The sequence below is a fragment of the Branchiostoma floridae genome, chromosome 8 (assembly GCF_000003815.2).
Source record: "Branchiostoma floridae strain S238N-H82 chromosome 8, Bfl_VNyyK, whole genome shotgun sequence".
In the NCBI taxonomy this organism is placed as follows: domain Eukaryota; kingdom Metazoa; phylum Chordata; class Leptocardii; order Amphioxiformes; family Branchiostomatidae; genus Branchiostoma; species Branchiostoma floridae.
In genome coordinates, this window is record NC_049986.1 from 11,905,829 (window position 1) to 11,932,310 (window position 26,482).

General features: G+C 40.2%; 2 protein-coding genes across 2 annotated transcripts; one reads left to right on the plus strand and one right to left on the minus strand.

The window, feature by feature from the left end:
* Positions 1 to 55: 55 nt before the first annotated feature.
* LOC118420758 (26S proteasome non-ATPase regulatory subunit 5-like) lies at positions 56 to 4,772 on the minus strand. The gene is made up of 8 exons (XM_035827728.1): positions 4,578 to 4,772; positions 3,917 to 4,061; positions 3,205 to 3,447; positions 2,785 to 2,895; positions 2,223 to 2,364; positions 1,692 to 1,880; positions 1,169 to 1,278; positions 56 to 815 (listed from the first exon to the last, which is right to left on the minus strand). Exons 1-8 carry the CDS (start codon positions 4,748 to 4,750, stop codon positions 417 to 419), a joined length of 1,512 nt encoding a protein of 503 aa, XP_035683621.1. The 5' UTR covers positions 4,751 to 4,772; the 3' UTR covers positions 56 to 416.
* LOC118420756 (coiled-coil domain-containing protein 180-like) lies at positions 4,733 to 26,149 on the plus strand. The gene is made up of 38 exons (XM_035827726.1): positions 4,733 to 4,893; positions 5,418 to 5,538; positions 6,031 to 6,215; positions 6,596 to 6,684; positions 6,816 to 6,873; positions 7,171 to 7,222; positions 7,411 to 7,477; positions 7,885 to 8,057; positions 8,343 to 8,602; positions 9,146 to 9,265; positions 9,639 to 9,718; positions 9,997 to 10,085; positions 10,393 to 10,515; positions 10,662 to 10,835; positions 11,178 to 11,293; positions 11,739 to 11,883; positions 12,006 to 12,089; positions 12,419 to 12,642; positions 13,016 to 13,097; positions 13,568 to 13,661; positions 14,073 to 14,253; positions 14,489 to 14,531; positions 14,859 to 14,962; positions 15,584 to 15,760; positions 16,617 to 16,701; positions 17,099 to 17,197; positions 18,193 to 18,431; positions 18,684 to 18,745; positions 18,912 to 19,101; positions 19,356 to 19,424; positions 19,569 to 19,635; positions 21,397 to 21,541; positions 23,027 to 23,187; positions 23,542 to 23,679; positions 23,995 to 24,106; positions 24,542 to 24,759; positions 25,009 to 25,113; positions 25,313 to 26,149. The coding sequence occupies exons 2-38, from the start codon at positions 5,461 to 5,463 to the stop codon at positions 25,439 to 25,441; spliced, it is 4,617 nt and encodes a 1,538-aa protein (XP_035683619.1). The 5' UTR covers positions 4,733 to 4,893; positions 5,418 to 5,460; the 3' UTR covers positions 25,442 to 26,149.
* The last annotated feature ends 333 nt before the right edge of the window (positions 26,150 to 26,482 follow it).

Genomic DNA, 26,482 nt, shown 5'->3' on the forward strand with positions numbered 1-26,482 from the left:
CTAAATGAATGGATTAAAGACCTCTATAAGTATGTGTGCTCTCAAGCAAAGTCAAAAGGTTCTATTTGCAATGTTTGAACAGAGATCAGCAACACAATATACTATTAGGAACATTCATGCCACATGAAAATTTAACAGTCTTTACTGAAAATGAATATGTTCAACACTTTTCAAGGTATATATGCACCATACATTTTCCACTAAAGAATACATCTCTTACAAATACACATCTCTATTACAACCTAGTAGCATGGAACCAGACCATTTGAAGTATAACCTCTTAACCTCAACATTTTGAGGAACTTTGCACCTATACTGTACAGAATATGGAAAGGTTCCACTAGAATCTATGGTTTTTCAAACTATGTTTTCTCAAACAACAAATTCAAATAGACGTAACAACTTCGTAGCAAACACTAGTTTGAACCCTCCATTGCAACTTCTGCCTGTACTCGGACATAGAAAGGCCCTTGTCGGTAATACTCCTTCAACTTCAGATAAAATGGAGATCCAAATGTTTCCAAAGCTGTGGAGGATTCTACCAAAGCCTTGATGACTTCATAACGAGCCTCTTTACCCATCTTGTCCTTCTCTGTGGATCTATCCACAAGGTACTCCACAAAGCCTGGGAAGTTAGCCATGGCCCGCTGAGCCCATGGCTGGTTACCGAGAGCCTGTAGGACGGCTAAACCAGCACAATGTAAGTTTTGGAATGGTTGCTGGACTATAGACATGAGAGTGTCCATGGGTTTTGGACTGAAGGTATTGAACCAGCCTTCTAACATGGACAGCTGGTCTTCTGTGTGATCTGTAACCTGCAAAATAGCCAAGAGAAAATTAATTAGTCATAGATGTGGTGCTCACTAGAACAAACAAACAGTATAACTCATAAATGGAGAAACTTTAACACAGACAAATCTTGAAAACCATAGGTGCCTTAACCTCTTCTCTGATGACTTGTGCTAATGCCAATAAAAGATGAAGCATATACAAACACACATCAAAGGATGGGTAAATCTTGTATTGTGAATTCACATTAAAAGAGTCTGAAAGCTATTATCATTGTCATCAGTACTCTTCTTGCAAGATGCACCAAGCAAAGCTATAGCTATAAAATGTAGCTACAGCACAGTGGTTGTCAATTATACTGTCATGTGCATTGTCTGACCTGAAGAGAGAAGAGGGAAGCCAGGGTTGTCAGCCCATACATCCTCATCTCAGTAGGAGGGTTCAGAACAATCCTACCAAACTGTTTTAAACAGTCTGTCCATGCATTCCCTGTAAAACAAAACAAGGTCTGTTAAAAACTTGCAACTTTAAAACTATTAGTATGCAGTATATGTCAGGTAGGTGTTTTCCTGATTTATCATGTGAAAAATTCAAACATGGACAGCTGGTCATGTTTGCTATAATCCAAACCATGTAACAATGTTATCAAGAACCTTTAGCTATTCTTTATGCTGTCTCCAGGATATAACTTAAAATGTTTTTGTGATATCTCACATCAAATCCAATAGAAAATTTCCACTTTTTTTACTTAAACTAATGTTTCGTGGGCAAGTACAGAAATATTTCGTCTATGGAAATTTTGTCATTTGCCTTAAGATATTTCATTACAAGCAACATCCCAAGTGTGCTACTTACTACTACTAGATACCAGTCGAAAAAACGGACCAAGACCAATATCCTACCTTGTTTTTCAAGGGCCATTTTCCCATCTGGCCTTGATCCTACCATCCCTACTGTTTCTACAGCGATCTTCACCATGGTAGGGTCCCTGCTGTCCAGAGACTCAAACACTATCTTCATAAACGCCCCATGGTGTTCCATGGTCTCATCCGGCCGTATAGATGCCATGGTCCCAAAGAACTTTATCACTCCTACAATGGAAGGAAAAGATCAAGACATTTTAAAGAAAGGATGTAATCTTAACATCAAAATAAGGACAGAACCATACATCTATGCAACGAGTGGATAGGCAAGCAAACACGAGACCAAGGTTTGACTTCTGGCTAGACATAGAAATATGCACTAAACACAACTGTCTTTACCAATGTTAGGTGAATTTGATAGGGGAGGTAAAAGGTGGTGAAGGAGAGGGATGGGCTCCACCCTGTGGATAACAAGCTACTGCCCCTATGGTTGCAAAGAAGCTAAAGAACTACCTTTTCTACGTGTTAAATTTGAGTGTTCTAAGTGTGACATAGGACTGTGACCTTTACCAGGTATGTAAAAACTTGACATTGGGTCACTGTCTGCTGCGGTGAGCATGGTCTCCAATTTACCCACAACCCCCTGCTGCTCCAGCCAGTTCAGTCCGTGTGTACTCTGGGCCAAGCTGCTCAGCATGTCGATGCAGTTGACCTTAAAAAACACATAACGATAGATAAAAATGACAACAAGAGGATGATCACATTGTAGTTCCATGGTATCTTGAATCCCTTGCTTTAAGGCCGTCATCAATTATACTTATATAGGCTACCGATAATACACCCAGCATTTGTGCATCTTTGCGCACCATAACTTTGTTTCTAGCTCTGAATGCACCAGAAGTCACTATATTCATAAGCCTATAGCGTATGCAGTCTCTGCAATGTTGAACCTCCCCATTGAAGAAATATAACTATGATATATTTTAGTTTCCTTTATTGGTGCTCCATGCATGATATTGCTGACAACATAGAAAAAAAGTGGGGTGTGTCTGATTAGATTTAAACAGGAAACTCTGATGCATCTCTTGCCAAGGCACACAAGTAACCAGTGTCCAAGATCAAGATCAGGTACCTGAACAAGAACGTCTCCACCGCTGAGTTCTCCTGTGAGTTGAGTCAACAGACCAGAATCACTGCAGTACTGAAGCGCCAGGGGTGAGATGGCCTGGAGATTCACCAGCACCTGCAGACATGGACCAGGATATGAATCAGAGAGAGAAAACTATTCTTAAGTGACTAATTCAAACTTGAACTTTATAATACAGTGATCTCAATATCTTCAGCCTCTTAGCCATTCAGGGTTATTGCAGCAGACGTGCCGCACATTTCCAACGGAGAAAGAACAATTTTGCCAAACGTCAAACCATATCAACGAACCCCACAACACACCATATGCACCATCACAAAACAAAATATTTCATGCAGGTTTGAGTTTTCAAACTCTTGTTGCCATTGGTAATGACCTAATGAAATGGTGTGACATCATACAAACCTCGTACACCCTGTACCGAATGACATCACTCTCCTTCATCACTCTTTGTAACTCCTCCAGCAGGTTTCCCGTGAAGAGAACCCTTAGCCCGGCCTCGCAGGCTCCCAGGCGAGTGATGACATTCCCAGCCATGGTGGCCACAGACAGCTCTGTGTCTGCCAGACTCTGTACTGTGTGTAACAGTAGGTCATGGCAGGTCACGAGTTCCTGAATGTGGACAATAGTATCCGTGCATCTGTAGATCTGTAAAATAAGACAAAATACGTTTTACAGTTTCACTATTTGATAACATATGATATTGCCATTTCAGCTAAGAACAATAACACTACAGATTGACAATTTGATGGTATGCATTGATAACAGTTAGACATCCAGGTAAATTCTTCCAAAATCATATCCTGCTACTTGAGTACCTGCTATTTTTCATAATTTATGGTATGATTGTCAATTAGGAAAAGTTGCCTGTAACTTACTTTAAAAATCCTAATAGATAAGTTTTGCCTAGGGGTAAAAATAACTTGTTCATCTTGATGTTTCTAACTTCTGATCAAGAGATAATGTTATTAAACTGCTGACACACAATCATCTTTTTTGTTAGCCGTGAAATGACACATTATAGACATAGATAGAGATATAGTATAGCTTGAGGAGTTGTGTCTCACTGCTACTTTTTGGTAATAAATCAAGTTGTATGAGTAGCTCTGTTCTGTACCTCCGTCAGACAGAGTTCTCTGACGTCTGCCCGCGGGTGCACCACTCCTCTCTGCAGGGGTTCTCGGAACTGTTGGAGGACGATGGAAGGGCTGTGGGCATCCAGCAACTTCTTCAGCACATACGAACACTCCGCAATCTGTTCCCTGTTATATAAACATTGGCAAGAACACCATTCACTTTATTCAATATTCACATGAATCTCAGAAATACTGTAAAATTAATTCATTTAATTCATCTAACATTTCAAGCTCATGAGTATGCAAACTTTCTTGCACTTAAAACAACCTTTCTACTTCCAAAGACGTCCTTGCTACTTCGTGGCAATAGATTTCGCAGTCAGGCATACAAAGAAACCACGACGTGACCGCGACAATTTCACGTTTTTACAGTATAAGCAAGCTAGCAGGTGAACCAACTCGATGCTACCTAGTCAACAACAACAACTACCTAGTCGTGGCCATCCTTGGTTTAAACAGAAGGCTCCTTTTACTAGTGATACCATATAATTGACCCCCTGAGTCTTAGGATATGTCTACAATCAAATGTTTTCTTTCGGAGCACAGTACAGCATAATTATGTCGTCTGCTAGAAACACATGCATGAAGCAGCCAAAGTGACTTGCAGGTTTGAACCGCCGAAGTTGAGGGAAGATAACGCACCCATTAGATGAGTTCAGGCAGTCAAATAAGGCATTCAGCGGCACGTTAGTGACCAGATCTTCCAGCGCTGATGGATGCACAGCATTGACAGCAACTTTCAGCTCTGTTAACGTCTCCAAAGGGTCATCTTCTGTTGATAAACTTTCCAACAAACGTGTTATCGAGTCGGCCATTTTGGACACTGAAATCTCGCGAAGTCTCGCACAGCGCGAGACTTGGGTAGGCGAGAGTTGGTGAAGAAAATGGCGACGAACTTGTTTACGGTTGTTACCAATGAACTAAAGTTTGTCAAAATACAAGAAAACTAGGACAACAGGTGGGTCGATATTGGCTTGTCGTACTGCTACACCCTACTGTTAACGCAAGAAACGGCATTGGTGTCGTCTGTGTTGTCCTGTTGCGAAGTGTTCCGTTATAAATCGGTTGCCTAGGAGCCAGAATCTCGAGGGGGGGGGGGTACTGTGATTTTGTTTTTTGTGATGTCAAACTTTACCTTACTACGGTAAGTGAGAAAAGAAAATTGTACCAGATGTTAGGTAGCCATATACTTATCAACAGCTGTTGTTATTCGCCACAGTCGACTGTAATACCGCCATAGCTAGGGTTCCAACTAAGCTCCTTGCAAACGAATAATTTCTGACAGTTTTTCAAATCATGAGTAATTTGCGGCACTTTTCGTATAAATTTCAATGACAAATCTTTATCCCAGGTCTCAGGGTAAGTAAACACTATTAAATTTATACAAGGACATTATATATAATCAAATCATAATACATGTAACGGTTATATGAATTAAATATTCATATGAAGACCTTGTAATTATCGTTTTTTACACTTCAGGTGTTTGAACTCTGTGACAGTTATTAATAAGCAACAACAGATCATGGCAGAAACGCAGGCAGCACCACCTGTCAGAGTGGCTCCCAGTGGCAAGGTCTACAGGCAGATCTTTGATGCTGAGGTATGTGCAGTAGTTTGGGTGGTCAATACACTTGAAAGGGTTTCTGGAAAAGTTGGGCTAGGCTAGTGGGGTGGACTACTTCAGTGGGCTACCCTTCCTGGGCCCCAAGGATATGCCTTAGGTTTTGGCATGTAAATTGTAATGGAGTTTCCTTGAGAAAAAAATAAGTCAATAACAATAACAGAACTAAGCCATATAAGACATATTCCAATTCACATGATTCATGTGTCACAAGACCCAACTGTATAGACATATGGATCAAATTCTGGAGGTTTGGACCCCACATGGGTGTTTGGTGGCGACTTGAAGCATTTTGGGGGCAGCTTCAGGTGCTGTCTTCTGGCATCAAAGCTCTGGATGTAAAAGAACCCAACACACTTGTAGAGATGACCAGCGTGACCCGGTATGCATGGCTGAAAATGTGAGCTATAGCAAAGGCATATTGCACTATCACCAGTTTTCTTGGACTCATTTATACAAATGTCCTTCCAGGTTCAGCTAGTCAAGTCCTATGACAAAGCCAAGGAGAAGCCCCGAGCCACGCCCACCTCTGGTCTCCTCCCCCTGGTACATGAGGGCAGGGCCACCACTGGGACCGGCATCCTTACCTCCAGGCAAAAGACATGGATAGAAGGCATGCCCAATGACTCCACCATAGAAAATCCAGTATTGTACAGGTAAGAGAAGTCTCTAGCAATTGGGTGTCACGAACATAAGTGGTAGAAACACACCTTGTCCAACTGCTGAATGCGTGGAGGATATTTACATTGTATGATAGCTGGTCCTTATGCAAGTTTTCAGCAATCATAACTGTATTTTTCTTATCATTAAAAACATGACTTATGTGAAGTTTGTTATAGTAAATACTAATAAACGTACTGGCATCCTGAAAACTTTTTTTCAGTTTTTTTGTTAGCCTACAAGATTCTATATACATGTGTACATTTAAATTGCTTTTTTTTTTATTTTACACAATTTCCACTGCAGTTGTCTGTACCCTAGTTTTTACATGTTGTTGTACATTTTTTTATGTTTTCTGTTCTGTATTCATCTACAGGAAAGCTGTGAACTTGATAAGTGATAGGTCAAAGGAACCTGAGTCTTTAACAGCTGCCAGGGAGGTTAGGGGCCTGGAGGATGTTGTTGGTAAGTAAAAGTTACTTTAATAAATTCAGAAGTCATTAACTTGTGCATGTGTCTTGTCATTAACTTCTAGTCTACTTGGTCAAAGAAGGAAATTGTGCGAAGGTAACAAACTGTGTTTCCATCCTTCACAGTTGCTGAGAAAACTGGCTCCGACATCATAGAGAGAATAGCAGAGAGCAGAAGACAAAGGTGAGAAACCTTAATTGGTCCAAGAGGAAAAATATTTGAAAGAGATTTGTCTGTTGTTCACTTAAACAAATGAACTTAATCTAAATAAACCAAGAAGTTACGAAGCATGCTTTGCTTAGTTGACGGGTTCGCGAAACTGCTTAACATCATTTTGATTAAAGATTTCGTTTCTGATGCACTAAATTAGATGTACATAGCTGTTGGTTTCTTGTACAAACAAGATAATCCATTAAGTGGCCCTAAACATGTCCATGGGTGTTCTTAGCTTGAATTGTTTGTAATCTTCCCTGTTGTCAGACATGAGAGTACTCTGGAGGACATGCATCAGGAGTTGGGAGTCATAAGTACAGTAAGTATTCCTCATATTCATCCATTAAGTATACCTCATATACATCTATACAAAGAGGTCCCAGTTATTGTGACCAGTTATACCGTACCTTTCTTCTTTTGATCTAGGACTAATGCAAAATATTTGGTAAATGTGGAATGACTGTTGCGATTGTAGGTCTCAAACCATGTAAATCTTTCTTTCCCTAGGATACAGAGCCAAAGATAGCCAACCTTGGGGAGACACTGATGGGTTATCTGGAGGAGAATGACCAAGGTGGGGTTGATAAGAAATTGTCATGGCATGAAAAAAAATGCACCTTATATACATTGTATTAGATATAACACATTGAATACTGGAGGTGGCATTGAGTTTTGGGTAGTGCAATCATTATTTGGAAGGAAATTCCAAAACACCTTGGGTAGAATATCTAGACTAACACTTACAGCAGACCTCCAATTTCAAGACCTACCATTACTGAAACTACAACAGACAAACTTCTGTACCAGCACTACTGACAAGTGTAACATCAACAAGATGATGGTGGCCACCTAACATGAAGAAGAAGAACTTCAAATGCCCTCAATATCTAATGTAACAGTTGTAACTTTTATTCTATGAATTTACTGTTAATTGTTACAAGTACATGTATAGCATACATTTTCCTTGCCTCTATTCCTCAGAAATTGACCAACTGCTGTCCAGGATAGCAGATGACAGTGAGCTGATAGACTACAGTCTACAGCAGCTGAGGGATCTCTGGGTTATGGTGGCCTCACAGTCGTCTGTCCGCAGGGAAAAAATACATGAGCTTGACTCAGAGCTCCAGAAGGTAGAGGATAGCAGAATGGACCAGGTAATTACACATGATTGTATATTGTTTTCATTGTTTCATTTAGTATATCTCATTGTTGCCACACTTTTCATATACATGTATGTAACTGTAAGTGCAAATATCAAATACTATCCCATTGAGAAATATTGACTCTCAATATAACAATACTTTTATGTCATTTACACTTTTGATGTCAGAAATCAGTTTGTTAAATCAGAAGCATTTGGCGATAAAATAGGTCATACATGTACATTTGTACTTGTATTTACATTGATAATCTGGATCAAATGAAATGTGTTATTCCAGATTTCTGAAGTGTTGCAGAGTTATGCCAAGACTCTGGAGCAGATAGCACACATGATGGCCCCAGACGTACAGAGACGCATGGAGAAGGAGGCCATGGAAATAAACCAGTCTGTACTGGCCAACAAACGTGCGTACGCTGACCTGTTTGCTCGGTTGATGACGGCTGATGTAGAGCGAGAGAAGAAACAACACCTGCAGTGGCTGGACAGGGTAGGCGACTGGAGGGAGCTGAACACAAAGAGAACCATTGAACAGTTCAGGTAACAAAATATTGCTACTTCTTAGAATGTTTTTAATTTTGCCCTGAATGAAACTAGGTCATGGTCATGCTATGCACTCTACTCGAAAAATTGAAGAATGATTACTCAGGCAAATCACATCTTATCAGGATGATGAGATTTAAAAAATCTCAATATCTTGCTGTAAAATTGCTGCTACAGTACTATATGAGGGTTTGATTTGTACCAGTACATAGTGTATACATTTGATGTCATACCTTAAGCAGACAAATAAGAGGAAATTGTTCAAAATCAGATTCATTCCAAATAAAGGAAGATATATATATATATATATATATATATACACCACTACTGTCATATGCTAAATAGCAATTACTCATGATATGATTTTCCAGTTGCTTGAGTACTTGATGTTTGGCATATCTTGTTCATTGACGCACTACTGTCATATCATTACACTGTGTATGATTTGTATCTTCAAAAGATTGGTAATCTTAAAGCTGAAAAGATTATCTGAAACGATTGCATTAACATGACCGTTATCTTGCTGTTGACCTGTAATAGGGAGTTCATGCAGAGTGCACCTGTAGTGCAGCCACCTGGAGCAGACCAGGTGTTAGAGCACCTGCTGACGGAGCAGAAGGCACAGGCACAGAAGAGAATGGACCTGCTCAACTCCATCAAGTAAGGAAATGTCTCAAATGATTCTTAGTTACGTAACATACCCTGTTTAGCCATTACCTAAGTTTCATTAGGCTAGTATGTCACTGGATAACAACAAGTATTTTCTACACATGTTACACAACCAAGTTTGTTTAAGTTCTGTCTTGGGACACTGTATTGCTAGATGTAAGAAAATGTCATTTGAATGTGAATAATTCTCTGAGAACAAAGTCTTTTTCAATGCAAAAAAATTGAACTACAGTTTATTTAATACATGTGGAGAGAAATGATACTGCTACCAAGTATTTTCAAAAGATGGATCATGATCATCCCATGACATGTTATTAGTGCAGCATTGTAGTAATAATGAAAATTTGATTTTCACTACCTATAGAGACATGAAGCCTCCAAGTTCCACCAAAACGTCAGTGTACGAGTGGTACAATGCTTTGTCTACAGTTAATGAACAGATAGGTAAGTCAAGCTGGCTACTCTATTGCAACCGTTATCTATTTCTCCTTATTATTTTGAGGGAGAAATCATCCCCAGTGTTTTTAATTCTAATTTAGAATTTCTTCAAGATGATTCTTTGGTTCTCATTTTTTTTCTTTGGAAAAGGTGTTGCAGATAAACAGACCAAAGGAAGACATCAGCATGTAGACTTGCGTATAGCGTTGTCACTGGATATGGCTGTGAAGGTTATTCTATTTCCCAACCAATCTTATGAAGTTTTCTTGTATGTTCTCTTTTAGACCAGCTGCATGTGCAGTACATGGGAAAGCTGCATGGGGAGTATGAAAAGGTTTGCCAGGAGTGCCTGACGGAGATAGAGAAATACAGGGTGAGTTTATTAGTCCTGGCAGTTACAACAACTAATAGCATGTCAGTTGAATGTCAAGTGTAGAGCCATACATTTTTGTACTTGCGATATTGTACTTAACTGTTATGGAATATGTTATCTTGGTCAAATGAATGAAAATCTTATAAGATTGGATCCAACCCAATTTTCTTCCAATTCCTAACACCTCACCCAATAGTTTTTTGTTCTGCTCATAGGATATCCAGGTACTTGAATATAATCTATTGGTAGCCAGAGAAAAATGAAAGATGTTAGTTTTCGTGGCATGATCCAATTGTCTTGTACACAGGAATCGCTGCTTACCAGGGGGATCTGTAGCCAAGAAAGGTCACTTCAGGTCATCAATGAACACTTCCTGCCCCTGGTTGGGGAGAGACAGAGGGCATTTGAGGACAAGTTGGAAGCCATGGATGTAAGTTGTGCTTTATTTACAAAATATACCAGATAATCTGTAACCTAATCTTCAGACTATCCTTTTTTTGTATTCTAGAGGATCTATTGCCTGTATTTCATAGAGCTGTATTTCGTCTAACTTGCTGGAACATTCTTGGTCCACAGAAAGCACTGGAGGAACTTTCAGAGGAGTCAGCCAACCAGCTCAAGTCGCTCTTCAAGTTTGCGCAGGGCGGCGCTCACATCTGGGACGTGCACGAGATCGGGCTGGCCAAACAGGAACGGGCACTGCAAGAAAAACTGGAGGCCTGCAGACATAGTCATGATGCTACCAACCAGGTCTGTATGCTCAAAAAGCTTTCATTCTGTTACAGTGTCTTTTTTGTATGTAATTAGCATTTTTTTGTATGAACATTCAATAAATGATGTAAGATACTTCTAGATCTTTAGCATTTTTTCCCTCTTGTATTGATTGTCATAATGTTTCAATGGGCAAAATTAAGACTGAAGGAACTGTGGCTTTCTATAATCAAGAAGCAAGAAGAAACCTTGGTTACTAGTATATGACAGACTACGATACTTGTGTGTTTTGTCTTTATTGTGACCTGTACACGGCAAAAATCTACAAGAAATTGTTTCATTTATTCATTCAGTCTTTCATTTATAAAATAATGCTTGCAGGACAGAGAGGCTAACCTGGACATAGTGATGGACCACATGCGGCAGGACAGTACAGAGGAAGCCTTACAGAACAGTCTACAACAGGCACTGACTATGCTGAACATCATCAAGGAAGGGTGAGTATTGGTCTGAGTGTCTTTGTCTTCTTTTCATAAATCATTTTGGGAAATTGCCTCTACCTTGACTGGAAAAGTCGACAATAATCATAAAACACGGTCAAATAGAATAGAAAGTTCTTTGTACACAACCAAGTGCTTGCAAAGCCAACTATTGCCTGGCTGTACTTCACACTGCAGTTAGGTGTAGCTGCTAGCTTGTAAAGAATGCAGTCCCAATTGTGATTGTGTTTGTATCCCCCCTCATCTTAGCTCATGACTGGAGTAGGTCTTATGGTCCTTACACTGTTACAGCCTCTTTTGTTCAAGCTCCTCATTCCAAACAGTTGAATATTTTCACCGATGATTGTTTTCACTGATTATCATTATCAGATAAGGGTACATAAAAACTTTGGTTGATATACATTTAAAAATCTTAAATGTTATTTTTGTTTCACCTTATCAGGTATGAGCTGTTCCATGGCCAGCAGGTGGATATTGTGAAGGGTTATCCCTCCATGGTGACGGAAGAGCTGACAAATTACGATGCTGGGCTCTGCCGATTCTTTGGTGTGGACCGGAATCCCACTGGTCCCAGCAAAACTACAACTGTAAGAAAGCGTTTTTTCGTTTGATATAAGCAAAACGAAGATTGTAAAATCTTTCATATACGTTAAGAATGAAATTTCTGATAATAAGTTAAACTCTGTCCATTCCATTATCCTCACTGCAGAAGTCCCCCAGGAAGAAGAAAGGAGACACCACCGCCCGCAGTGTTTCGTCAATGTCAACATCATCGTTTGTGTCCACTAAAGTGGTGAGTTCTGTTTGCCACACGCAAGATGTATGTCACAAACGTTTTAGTAATAGAAGTCTTATTCAGAAAACTTTTCATACATTCATACATAGCTTTTCAGTTTTTGATACAACATTTGAGTTTAAGAATTCAGAAAAGAAAAGAAATCCTAAATGTTGTGTTTCCTTCTGTGTTGACAGTCCTCTCTCAGCTATTCAGAAAACTTAGTGTTTTTAAATCATATATTTTCTATACATTTTGAGGTTTACAGTTTTCGATACAACTTTTGAGTTCAGGAACATAGAAAAGGAAAGAGGGCCTAAATGTTGTGTTTCCTCCTGTGTTAACAGTCCAGTACCAGTCCTCTGCCAGCTGTCATCCACGAGGTGCTGACCACCAAGAAGGGAACGAGTTTCTACGTCCTGACAGAGGCAGGGGAGCATGGGATACCTCCCGAGGCGGACTCCACGTCAGAGCCCGTGTTCCTGACCGAGTCGGAGACTAAAGAAGACCTGCCCGCGTACATAGAGAACGTCAAGCTCTTCAAGTCTCTTTTTGTGGAACTCAAGAAACAGTGAGTATTTATTGCTTTGGTTGTTCAGCACGCACAGCCAGGGCTGCCCAGCTAGCTTGTGGCTATTACAAAGGGATAGCCCTGCTGACAGAGAAAATGCAAATGGAATTTGACAATGACAGGATACTTGTTGATAACAATATTCTAAGTACATTGTATATAAATAGTGAGTAGTTCAGTAATATTGGACTTAATATTATTGACTTTCTTTAGTCTTTACAAGTCATGTATGTTTGTAGTGTTATGTGCAGTGCAAAGAAATAGCTTCTGTAAGGCCCTTGGCCTGTTTGATGAACACATGTTTAGAAACAAAATTGATCCTGACAGTGTGCAATGCAGTAGGTGATGACATTTGTTTGTTACTTGTGTCCAGCATGCGGATGGAGTTCCTGAACCACCTGGAGGAGTGGACCGGGCAGGCTGTGGAGAGGGCCAAGAGTGTTGTGGCTGCTAAGGTAAACAAACCAACAAACAAACAGATAAACATGATAAACATAAAACGAATATGGTAAACTTGTTTGTTTTCTATTCTGTTTGTTATGTCTTTTAAGTCCTTCAAAAAAGAAGCTCCAGAATGTTTTTCAATACATTATGACTATCAATGAATACAGCTAATTTTATGCAAAATTTCACTTGTGGTGCATTGTGTGATGTGTGTTTTGTTAAGAGTGTTAAAAAAAACCTGAATGCTTTTGTATTCACTTTATCATATTTTGTGGAGTAGTATGCATTTTTCTTACTTCCAAGATCATTATCTATTGTAAAATAGCACCCCCTTCTGGACTTTAAAGTGATCTGAAAATATATCTCCATCACAAGGCATGGCAGCTTGTAAAATCACAAAACCTATCAGATGGTTCTTCATGCTTGATGTGGATATAAGTCTCTTCAGACATTGACCCTTAAGTATGGTTTGCATTGCCAGTGTGAGGAGTTGAACAGTGAGCTGGACTTGCGGCTCCACCTCCACTCACCCAGGGCCAAGAGAATAGAGATGGATGTCCACAATGTCAGAGCAGGTACATGTAATGTAGTGTCCTGTGCATGATGTGCATGATAATGATTTATTCAATATCTGAGAAAACAAGACTTCAGTGACCTCATACCTCTTTGAAGTAGTAGTAGAGCATTTGTAAATTTCTTGTATCTGCTTGTGTGTCAGTAATTATGCAAATCGGACTGTAATACTATTTTTGATGATGGTCCTCTGTACCAAAATTATCCATGCATTTAAGTCCTTCCTGCTTGTGTAATTTCATTATCATATTTCATCATGAATTTTGCAAATGACTTCCTATTTAGTGATTTACTTGATCTTTACTGACACGTAAAAACATTACACAGCAGTAGGAACTTCAATTTCTACACCAACAGCTCTCTGTAAGATCACGTTATCCCAGACCATGACTAGAGATGTTGTTGTTCCCCAGCTGAGCTGGTGATGCACCAGGAGAGAGTGTCCCGCCACTGTAAGGGTATCACCACCGCGCTGAACGAGCTCAAGTCTCGCTTCACCGACCTCAACACAGAACACAACCGGATGTTTGAACAGTTCCGGGAACACATCGAGAACATGGAACACATCTTCATCAACGCAACCAAGTCTGCCAAGTAAGTCTGAATCTGACTCAATAGTTTAGGACAGACTGGATGTAATGAAAAGTACTCACCGTAAAATTCCAGTCTATGCCTTGTTACTGGCTTGTAATCCTAACCAAGGAACCCTCTTGCCTTAACTTATTGGTTGAGATACATTGTATTTACTTTGTAGATAAAAGGCTTAGCATTAATCACACATTTAATTGTTAATTGTTAATTGTTAATGTCATGTGAATTCCATTTTCAGACTGGTGTCCCTGACAAATTCTTTGCAGACAGAGCTGGAAAAGGTAGGTTGCTATGAAAAGCAAACTCTTGTTTTATCTCACTACAGAATGTCTTATGTCTCATCATAAAGTTGTAATCATTCTTGAATGCACCATCCAAAGGTGTTGAAAATATGAAAGTTTCACATCAGGATCTAAAACTGTTCAAACAAAAGCTTTAAGTATTTCTGTAAATAAGAAAGATGCTGAAATAAAATAATACCAGAAATATTTCTAGTTCTTTCAGGACCTAATACACAGTGCTAAAACATACTATTAGTCATAAAGGTAACAGCTTGCAATGGATACTGCATGTGAATTGTAATATTGCCTCTGAATTTTTATTTTCAGTTCATGGACACCATCAGGATCTCCCTGCGACAGTTCAGGGGTTTCCTTGATGACACCCTGGCAACACTGAGGGAGTCCAACGCTCGGTTTAGGATGTCCTTCAAGTGAGCTCTCATTACAGTAACATCAACAGTTATATTGTGCATAACTCAATTTTGAATTCAAATACTTCCTCATTGATAGAGTTACATATTGTGGTGGATGGAAGTGGTATGCTGTGAATGATTTAACGCTGGTCACTTAACTTTTGGAAAAATGCTGAAAATCCGAAAACCTCAGGCTTTGTAATTTGTTTTTGTTATGCACAGTAATATATGCCAATTGCAAGTGCTTTCCTGTATATCATGCTAGTGCCATTTATGTCATGACTTTCATTTTTGTGGCCATGATTTACACTGAAAAATTAGACATCCAAATGAAAGGGAGTAGTCCTGTGATGTCTTTTTTTCTTAGCACAAAATGCTAGCAATTAGTAGTAGTGGTAGTAGTATCCAGTATCTAAATATACTGCTAGCTGCGTGGGTCCCTGACACGGGTGGGTAGCAGTCTACAGGAAGCCTTCATACTGCACTTCCAAGTGGCTCTGTCTAGTGGTGTCACACTGGCAAGGCTGCACACATTGATGTGCTTCTTCAAAGATTTCCTTGGTCTACCACGACCTCTGTTGCATGGTAACTGCAATTTGGTCTTGTGGTTCTTATTTCTTAACCATCCCATCACCACAGGCTGTTCTCAGACGGAGGGAACTTCTCCCCTGAGGAGATTGAGGAGTACCGTAAGAAGCTGGAGAGGATGGCCAATAAGATTGACTCTGCGGAGGGGTTCGTGATGGCCGACCTGGAGGGGATGGAGGCCAGGAGGCTGGAACAGGCCACCGAGGTCGTCAACAAGTTTGAGGACAGGTGGGACTGATGTCAACGCCCTGACAGTCTAGTTAACTGCCAGCATTGCTTCAGATGTTAACAGGGTTCTAGCCAGGATTTTATTTTAGCGTAGTGGGAATGGCATGGTAGCAAAGCGACCAATCAGGAGATTGGTGTGGAAGGGGGTCATTTTGAAAATGTAGAGTTAAAAGTTGTCACTCTGTTAACATCACATGTAATTTGAAGGATTTGGGGGTCAGTTTTGAGTGGCATATCATCATTTTTCATTGTTCAGACATTGATTAGACATTGTTGAACAAGCAAATGATAGCCAAGCACCACTACACTAGTTAAAAATTAGCTACGCTAAAATGCACTAGCTAGAACCCTGGTTAACCTGTAAGGGTCTATGAATTAAGGGTCTACCCCAACTGCAAACTATGTAATGTTTTGAAAATTACTCTTTTTAGTTAGTGCAATTTAGAACCACCAAATATTGACTTGACATTCCTAAAAACCTGTTTAAAAAACAATGGATATAAGTTACCCCACGGAAGAAGGTAAACGAGTATTATGATCAGATATCAGGTCATTGTACATAAAAAAAGCAACACTAATCTTGTTTTGACTGGCCATGTAGTCAAGCTGTGGTCTTGCTTCCTACTATAAAGATGGATGGATGAGCTCTGTAGTTAGCATAGTAGAAGACTCTTTCCCTATGATGGTTGCTCTCCTTGGTGCTGAAACTGAGTCTGTCTGTAGCTGTGCACTGGTAAACATGAAGTGAAAAGTGCTGTTTGTATCTGATTACCAGTTAGTATTGCTCCCTTCCGCAGGTAAAAGTATGTTGATTATGATAAGATGGTAGCAAAAACAGTCTTGTTTGTATCCCCAGGTTTAAGAACCATCTGATGGACCTGATCTTCATTGAGAAGGTCACTCGCTGGTTCACCAACACACAAGTAAAGATCAAGAGTGAGGTGAGTTTGCACAACAATGTAGTCTATCCTTATCTATTCTTTTTTTCAGGTCAATACATTTTAAACCTCAGTGTTATGAAAACAGCATTTGAAACAGCCAACATCCATGTATGGTTGTCGTTTGTAACCCTCTCTGGAAAACATGATTTTGTGCACTGATGTTATATTTTGGACAACAAGTTTTGGAAAGAAAGGGAATGGAAAAATGTTCTGTTGGATTTGCAGTGTTGCTATGGCTATCTTATTTTCTCACTATACTATATGTCCATGATGACCGTTGGTGTTTCTTGGTGTGTATAACAACAATGTTCAAATTGATGACAGACTGGTTGCAATCAGTTCGCAGCTGTTCTTAGAGCAGTAGCTGATGACAGTGTTTGTTTGCTTGCCTGTGCAGGTGCAGGAGAGTAACACCCAGTCCCAGACCCTGCACAACCACCTGAACCGCCTGGAGAGGAGGATAGATGCAGTGGCAAAGCCAAACCCAGACAAAGAGGTAAAGAGACATTAAAAAAAGTAAAGCTTCTGCAAGCTTGACTCAGGAAAGGCCTTTCTTACAACAAACAAATTTGATAGATTGTCAGGGCATGACAGAGTAATCCCATATGCAGCATCTCAATTTGTGAATAAGCATGTCTTTTCGACTATACTATGCTGTCTACTTGTAGAGTAATGTTGCACTCTCCAAGTGTTTATTGTTTATTGAGATTTTCAGACTCTTGGGTAGCCCCATTCAGTTATCTGCAATACCAATTATTCTATTGAAGATGGTGTTTATCTTCTTTCTTAGCCCTTATTAGCAATCGTTAGACCCGTCAAGGCTGGCAGTAAATCCACAAATGATGGTTCTTCACTGAGAAGAAGCTTCAGAATGTTCTTAACCCTCATCCGACCGATACATTTTTACGACGAATCTGACCGAATGGGGTCATTTTTTACCCCACTTTGTTTTGCTCATAGATATATTTCTCGGGTAGTTTTTGTCATTACTATGTATTTACTGTATCACCAATATATGAAAATTACCTTGACAAGTTTTGGTGTCATTTATTATTACTCATTATCATAATTTATGCAGAAAATAAGGAGAAACCACCCTTTGCTCTAAAAATCTACCATACTCCACTTACTTTAACATTGTTTTTGTTTAATCAATTTCCAAGCAATAATATTGATGCTACAATAATACCGATAGCATAATCATGTTGTTTGACAATAAAAGATAGAATATTTCTGAAAAATAACGAAATTACTACTTTAGGCTTAAGTCACATTTCAAAACCGGGGCCCGGTCGGGATGTTTGAAGAAAAGAAAAATTACAATGTCTACCTAGAAATATACACAAAGCATGCCCTTGAATCTTCTTTTGACATTTTGTGTATTATGATACTTTTTATATCATTCTTTTCGCTCCCGAAAGCTGCCCGGCCGGGCCCCGGTTTGGAAATGTGACATAAGCCTAAGACAGATCTTTTCCCCACTCCCCACAGCAACTGACTCCCCAGCAGCTGGTAGACTACATGGTGGAGGTGATGGAGACGGTTCACGATCGCAGCCAGTACCTCAACTGTCTGAAGGAGTCCGCCCCGCCCCCCGAACCTGCACCTGCGCCCGCCCCCGCACCCACGGGACGGGTCGGCTTCGTGGAGGGGGCCCTGGTGCAGCCTGGGAAGGGAGGCAAGCAGGTGGCAGAGGACGCATCCATAGGTGTCATCAAGAACATCCTCAAGTAGGTTTCCCTTCAACACTGTTAGAACTCATCATAGGAGACTATGCTGCATCATGGTGTAGTACTGGTACTGGGTTGTTTAGTTTCACTGTTGTGATATTGCATTCAAGAGTCATAATTGACAAGCCTACATTGTTGTAGCTACTGATGGGCAGATGCCTACAACTATGATGATTATGTATACCTGCCAGTTGTTGTTCAACGTACTTGTTGGGTTGAAGTTTAGTAAACGGTGTGTATTTTTCACAACAGGACTCAGAAAGTGCAGGCAGAAGGAGCCGATGTGGAAGTGGAGGATGACAAAACTGCTGCTGGTAGGATTCACCATTATTCATAGATATTATCTCCCCCTTTATTCCCTTCCTTCCTGTCTCTACCCATCTGTATGAATGTATCTGTGCATTGCGTGATGTTGAATTAATGCATTTTACACAAAATCTTTCCCTGTGATCCTCACACGTGTGACTGACACCTCTCCAGCCCGTGCTGTGTACGGAGACGAGAGACAGCGGACGGGCCTGCGTAGCGTCGCCACCTCCCGTCCCCCCACGTCATCCAGTATTGCCACCAGCCTGAAGAAGAGCGGGCGTGCCACGCTGACTCGGGGAGACACCACGCTCAGTATGATCAGTGCTGGGGGAGGGACGCAACAGGTCAAGAGACTGTCAGGGTAAGTCTCAGAACTTCAGTGTGAGGGGAACAACCAGAAAGTTTAAAATTCAAAAATAACAACCTACAAAGATTCAACTACTGTTACAGTACTACATTGTACTTCTGAAAGTGGTTTCAGGTTTTTTCTTTCCAACTCAGACCTTGATGTGATGTGAAATATGAAATAAGCATACACAGTCAGGTATAAATTTGGTGGTCGGATTATGGTGTTGTTCATACTGTGTCTAATGTACATTTGATCTGATACTGTAGGAGGAGAGGGAGTAAGTCCAAGATAGAGAAGAGGGTGACAGTGTTTGGTGAAGGTCCATATGAGCTGACGTAAGTAGATGCACATGACACAATTTCTTTATGTATTTTTATACATGTTAAGCTGTCTCTACCATAAGTCGTCTGATTATTTCTAGTTGGGCTTTAATATAGAGAATTAGAGAAAGTCTTTTTAAGTTATTATTTGTTCTGTAGGCATTTCCTGGGGCTTGTGAGGAAGATAGTGTCTGATGCACTGGAGGGCCTTTTTACTATTGGAGAGGTGAGTACATTACACAGACTTTTGTTAATAAATCAATAAAGGCTAGGCACAGTTTTTGATATTCAGTCATAGACCGGTAGAGTCAGTTGTCAAGTATTAAGTATTAAGATAAAAATGGCATGGTAAAAAAGTAACATAATTATATTTCATTCAAATAAGCCCAGTGTCTTGATGTTTTATCATGATTTAATTGTATCTAAAAGTTACATAACTGCATATTTTGAATTTCATGCGATAGGAAGCATTATATATGTCTGTCTTGTTGCATGCTGTGAACTTAAATCTTACTTCCCATAACTCAAAGCCTTACTATAAGCAAAGAAGGAAGCCTACCGTCACCAAAGTAAGTAGTTGGTTGTAAGTAGGTGATGATCGGTGCAAACATTGCCGGGTGCAGTGGCCATAGGTGTACCATAATTTCCCTGAGAATTGTTTTTCTTTGTCATTTGTCTCATCTGAGGTGTGTATGATTGAGAACTATGTAGTTGACATAGACTTAATATCAAACATTATATGAAGAAAAAATGACCAAGCAAAATATGTTTATTTCACAAGGGTGTTATTTTTCATATTGTGAAGTCTAACTTTTGTGAGGTGATTTTCTAGTACTTTGAAACATATCAAATAATCTCCATACATGTAATTTTGGTGATAATGTTTCCAGAGGAAAATCTCTAAAATTAGTACAAAAGGATTTAACATGAGACAGATCCAAATTTTGCACTAGGCTGCAAGTATCTTTTCCATTGGTGAAGTTTCCTTCTGGTGGTAATGATGTAGCTAAGGTGCATGTAGATGTACCCTGGGAAGCCAGACAGGACGGGTAGCTAGCAAGATTTGTTCGCGAGTTTTGTTCGGGGAGCCAACGCAGCCTGCCCGCTGACCTCACATTAGCGCTCCGGGGAGGGCAGGTGGACCTTATCGGGCTTAAACTCCCTGGGGCGCTAATACTTGTAATAGGAGCTCGGCGGGCATGACTGTCTTGGGCTACCGATAAACTGTCCAAGCTGCCCGACCCCGGATGGCTCCCAGGGTAATGTAGATGATGACAAATAAACATACTGTCAGACAGCAATAGCAATGGTGTCGCTCAAGCTTGTAAGGGCAATCATGCAACCTCACATGCTTTCATTGCCACTTACTGCAACAGAGGATGAAATGGGCGGAGGTAATTAAATCTTCAAGCGTTGGGTGACAAATGTCTCTGATGCAAAGCTTCAAGAACTGCTTTCCACATGCAAATAGTCAAAGTTTAGTTAGAAAATAAGATCCTCAAAACATTTCCCTTTTTAATATACATGTTGCATTCATCTAGTACTTGAATTTGATGTTTGGACCATTCTTGTAGAATTCTTGTAGAATCTCGTGAGTTGTAGTGACTAATGCACATTCTGACTGTCATTGAGAAAAGAGAATACTACTTGACAGCCATCTTTGTGGTTTTCTTTTTATACAAGCTCCATAAACTGTAATAAGTACAGTTATCCTGTTCAAAAAAGATTATGCATTTGAAAACTAAGTAAAACTCATCCATGCTTGAAAGTATAATCCTGGCCATTTTGTGACCAGTGCTCTTTATTGTGTGCGCATCCTTCATTTGAAAACTATGTGGTTCAGTTTTGAGAGAGATAGACTCTACTTAACTTAAAAAGTACATGTACTTTCAGTGTGAGCATTTTATGGCAGGATGTCAAGCAAATTCGTATTACTGCTGATATCATAACCTGTTTAAGGAGACGTATTTCCACCCCTTCCTTACAGGTGTACTACAAACAGAAGGGGAACCGGACGCCAACCCGCCCTGAGAACATCCAGAGTAACATGGACGACTTTGCGGACATCGTGGTGGGGAAACTCCAGTCCTACCAGCAGCAGGCAGACGAGTACCACAATGCCTGCTTACAGGGTGAGACCACACGTTTCCTGTCTTACTTGGACAGAAACTTAAAAGTTATTACCGGTAGTTTAATATTGTTAATTTGGCCTTTATTGATGCCCCAAATCAGGACTGGTACACAGAAATGAAAATGAAATGACAACTCAATTTAGAAATTAAGATCTCCTTTTTTGTATATGCAGTTGCTCTTTTTACAATCAGCTCTGTCCAGTTTTAAAGGAAATTTTCTCACTTGCTACTGGTTACAGATTGATCTCAGTATGACTCGTTGATGACTGTCGTGCATGATGTAATACCAGTAATCTACTTGTACTATACTAAGCACAGTCATGGATGTTTCTATCAGTGGTCCTAATGACTTACCAATTGGACATAATCCAAGCTTTGTAACATGAAATCACTTGTATTTAATAGAAGAATATATAATGTATTGGCACTAATAATACTAGATTGGAATGTGTTGAAGGCCAGCAGCATCCAATAGTTTTGTTTGAACCTTTATTTATTCATGAAAGCTCAAATCGGCCTGCAGGCCGCTTTTCATTGAGGTCATGAGGGAAGAGGCAAGGGTCAGACAAAGTATATAACAGAGATAAAGTTACATCGTTTTGAGTCCTTATAAGTCCTATACGTCTATATACACCATTTACATTTACATACATACAGAATACATGATAGAAACTGCTACATTATTCAAGTCCGTTCATTTGGCCGTTCCCGTTACTTTAAGAGTCTCTTAAAGGAAGCCAGAGTTGGGGCTGTGCGTATGTCCGGTGGTAGACTGTTCCAGATGGTGGGTCCACGGTAGGCGATGGCTCTTCTGAAGGTTTCTCGGTGGGGTTTTGGGACAGCAAGTTGATTACTTGCGCTTTGCCTGGTTGTTCTTGTGCTTTGGTCTCGGCAATAGACGAACATCTGGCGCATGTAGGGTGGGAGTTTGCTGTTCAGAGCTTTGTAGACAAGTACGGCATTGTAGTACTGATGTGTTGCCTTAATGTCCTTCCAGCCCAGCCTAGAGTGTACTTCGGTTGATGGTGTCCTGTGTGGAGCCTTCAGAATTAGTTTTCCCGCCCGATTTTGCATGGTTTGTAGCTTCTGTAGGTCCTGGTCTGGAGCAGTGTCCCATGCCGTACAGGCATACGTTATGTGTGGTAGAAAGATGGCGTTGTACAAGGTGTGGAGTGCTGATGTTGTGATGAAGGGGCTGACGTGTTTCATCATGAATAATGATCGCTTCAGTTTCCCTAGCACTGCTTTCACCTGGTTCTTCCAGTTCAGTTGACGGTCAATAACCACACCTAGGTAGGTGTACAGATCACATGTTGGTATGTTGGTGCCGTTGACAGTCAGCTTTGGAGCGCTACAGTTTGACAGTTTCTTGTGTGTTCCTATGTACATGCATTTGCATTTTCCACCGTTCATTGACAGAGAGTGAAGAATACCAAGTTTCCTAACCTCCTTGGTCCATACTGATGTGTTGACCTTGACCCCCAGAGTTCCGTCAGCAGCTGACCCGGCTGGAGGAGCTGGTTGCGGACGTTCCCGCGCTCGTCGTGTCGGAGCTACTGCAGAACCACCTGGAGACGGTCGCTGCCTCCAGGGAGAGGATAGAGGCAGACTTCTCTCAGAGGGTCAAAGGGTGGGACACAGAGAAGGTGAGAAAATGACTTTTCAGTGGTGTCAGAAGTGGGATTTAATGCTTAGTAAAAAGTCCAAATATTATTTTTATAAATCACAGACTGTTAGTCTTGTGTCTTGATTGTAACTCTGAAGGAAAAAAAACAATTTGTCAGAAAATTGCCTAATGTGTTTAACAGTGTGAAGTGACACATGGGACTTGTTTGAAGGGTAGTTTCAACCTTTAAAGCATCACATAGATTTATATTGGTTAAAATCTATCAGATGACTTGCTGGAACTCACCAGTCTTGTTAACTCTCTGTGGCTTGAAACATGTTGGATCAACAATCCTGATGCAATAATATGTTAAGTACAATCACTGTCCTTTCAGCAAACCCACGAGAATGACCTTCGCCCGACCTTGGGCCACCCTCAAAAGGCAGGGGAGCTGAAGACACTGTGTGACAGGGAGGATGCACGGAACCTGGAACAGCTGCGCGGCATACAGGACAACAACCAAGCATTGCAGGTAAATGGCAACACATAAAAAATCCCTGCCACTAATTGCTGTTCTTTAGTAAAATGACTAACTGATTTGTCAGTCTAGAATAATTTCTGGTGTCCTATTTCTGATGTTGAGTTTGTTTTCTGAACGGAGACCTTAATGAAAATGTTTTTCAAGCAACTGGACAAGTTTTTCAACAAGCAACTGGATAATTTTTGTTTTGTTACAAAACTTATCCGGTTGCTTGAATAACCTTTGTATAATACATGTAGAGTATCTCATTACCTGGGTGTCTAACCTTCATGAAGGAGACCTGAATGTGTTTGTGTCCACTGACAGGACTGTGTGTCCCAGCATGCCCAGTCGTTTGTGGAGACCCTGTCCCAGACAGGAGAGAAGCTGCTGCTCCTGTACGACAACCTGCTCACCATCGACGACGTGCAGACAGGAAGTGAGCTCTCACCTGCTTGAAATCTTTACCATTTCTTTTTCATACTTGTAGTTTTTGATGCTTACTGTAGGTACCATTTCCCTGTAGTTTAAGTTCTTCTTGAAGCTGCTTCAAGAAAACCAGCATTCAACTGTTTTGTGATTACATTTAATGTAATCTACAAATGTATTTTGTGAGAACAGCCTGCTTTGTGAGTAGTATCAAAGAGGTAGGATTGAGAAAGTACCTTTTACATTGCAAATTTTACACATATCTTTCTGTTCTGGTTTATGATAACAATCAGTTTAGGTCATAGAGTAAGAAAAAAATGATTGCTTATGTACATGTAATGTACATTTGTCTGGATAGTATGGAATCCAGATCTCATCAATGATGACTGAAAAAATGGCAACGATAGACGAAATGTGTTCAAGTGTTGCTGATATTTCCAAACAGGGATTGACATTGAGAAGTTCCCAACAACGACCCTGATCAGGAAGAAACAGGCCGGCATCGACCTTAACGACCACGAGTACAGACCCACGCTGCCTCGTGGCAGCAACACGTGGCCAGGAATCCCCGCAGATGACATGGTTCTACAGAAACCCCCCGAGAAAAAGACCGTGACTAAGAGTGGAAGGAAAACTGCCTCAGAGAAGAAGAGCAAAACTAAAGTAAGTCTTCCAATTTGGCAACAACTTTTGTCATAACTTATTCTAGACACACTGCTTCCTTAAGTATCATTTTTACAGACTTTTTATTTAGTGCAAGAACTGTTATCATTTTTTGAAGAAACTCAGAGATCTTTTTCTTATCTTAACACAGCTGTTTGGGTCTATCATAAAAATGGTGAATTTGTCATACATGTATGTGGTTAGCATTGCTGTATAGTTCACATCTTAAACTTGATTTGTTCCTTTCAGCAACAGGTACAGAAGCAGGTACAGAAGACAACTGCAGCCGTCAGTACAGCAAAGACCACACTGGGACACAGCTCCACTGTGGAGGCCAGGGACAAGGCTTACCAGGTAATACATTTAACCAGGCGCAATAGTTAGAACATTCTGAAATGTCATATAGAGCAAGAACAAGAGTGAAAATTAGTAGGAGAAAGCAAGTGTCACAAAAAAACTCACAATTGAGACCTAATTGACAGTTACTGCAATGACAGGGTCTGTGAGTTAAAACATTTTAAATGTACAATTATGTCATTTTCTTCTGATCCAGGACTACCTGAACAAGTTCAAGTTGTCCCTGTCCAATATTGCTGACCAAAAGGACGCACAGCTGACCAGTGAGACAAGATGGACGGACAACTGGAGTGCCTCGGTCCAGAAAGTCAAAGACCTGTACTGACTGTAATTATATTCACAATGTATATAATTTTCATCCTGGACGTTTGGCTGTTGTCTACTGTTTGTGAGATTCAGATCTTAGAACATTCCTGTTACAGATGTTGTGCTATATTTGAGGAGTACACTATTACTGGTGCCATGGTAGGCAGTAGTATTGGTGTACAATTATTATCTACATAGTCATGCTGCAGATCCACTTCAAGAAGATCAGAAATGGAACAGCGGCAAACTTTGGTAGCTGTTGTCCATTCCCAACCTGATAGTTTTATGGAAGAGCCTGACAGCTGATAGTTGACAAAACATTCCACATGTACAGCACTTGAATTACATAAGCACTCCACGTGTGTATTACTGTATAACAGTTGAATGACATAAGCATTCCATGTGTACATAGTCCAATTAGTTTGTAAATCTTTGATAAAAGAGGTGGAAGAGTTGTATATCGAGCTGAAGTGCCAGAATTTTGGAGAACATTACATAAACTTGAAACTACAGACTATAGGTTGTTAATGTACCATCACTGTGTTTCGATCATAGTCAATACTAGCAGAACTGCCATTGATGGCCATGGCCAATATGGATACTTTGTCTTGTATGTATTAGATGCATAGCACAATTTTATGTATCATGCATCTGTTACATATCAAAATAGGAAAGTTATTCTTTTCTCTCCAGTACAGAAATAAAGAGTGAAAGTTGAATTTGGTAACACAGGGTGACAAACTGTCCTAAATAGAAGGCGAATACGCATGATTTAAGTTTCCAGTGGATGTGGAAATGCGCGGGAATGTCGCACCTGTCAGTTGGGGTGTGCTGCCTGTTAGGGGAGGATACCATTACAGAAATGAAAATTCTCCTAAACCTAATTGTTTTGAGAAACTTTGTAAATGGGCAATACTTGAAACATCAGTCCATTTTGCTACAAATGAATCTGTTTAGCGGAGTATCCGACACCCACTGGCGTTTTAAAACCCTATCTTCATGTAAAGAATGCTAAGTTTGACTACAGAAACTTGGTAGAAATGACTCTATTACTCTACTT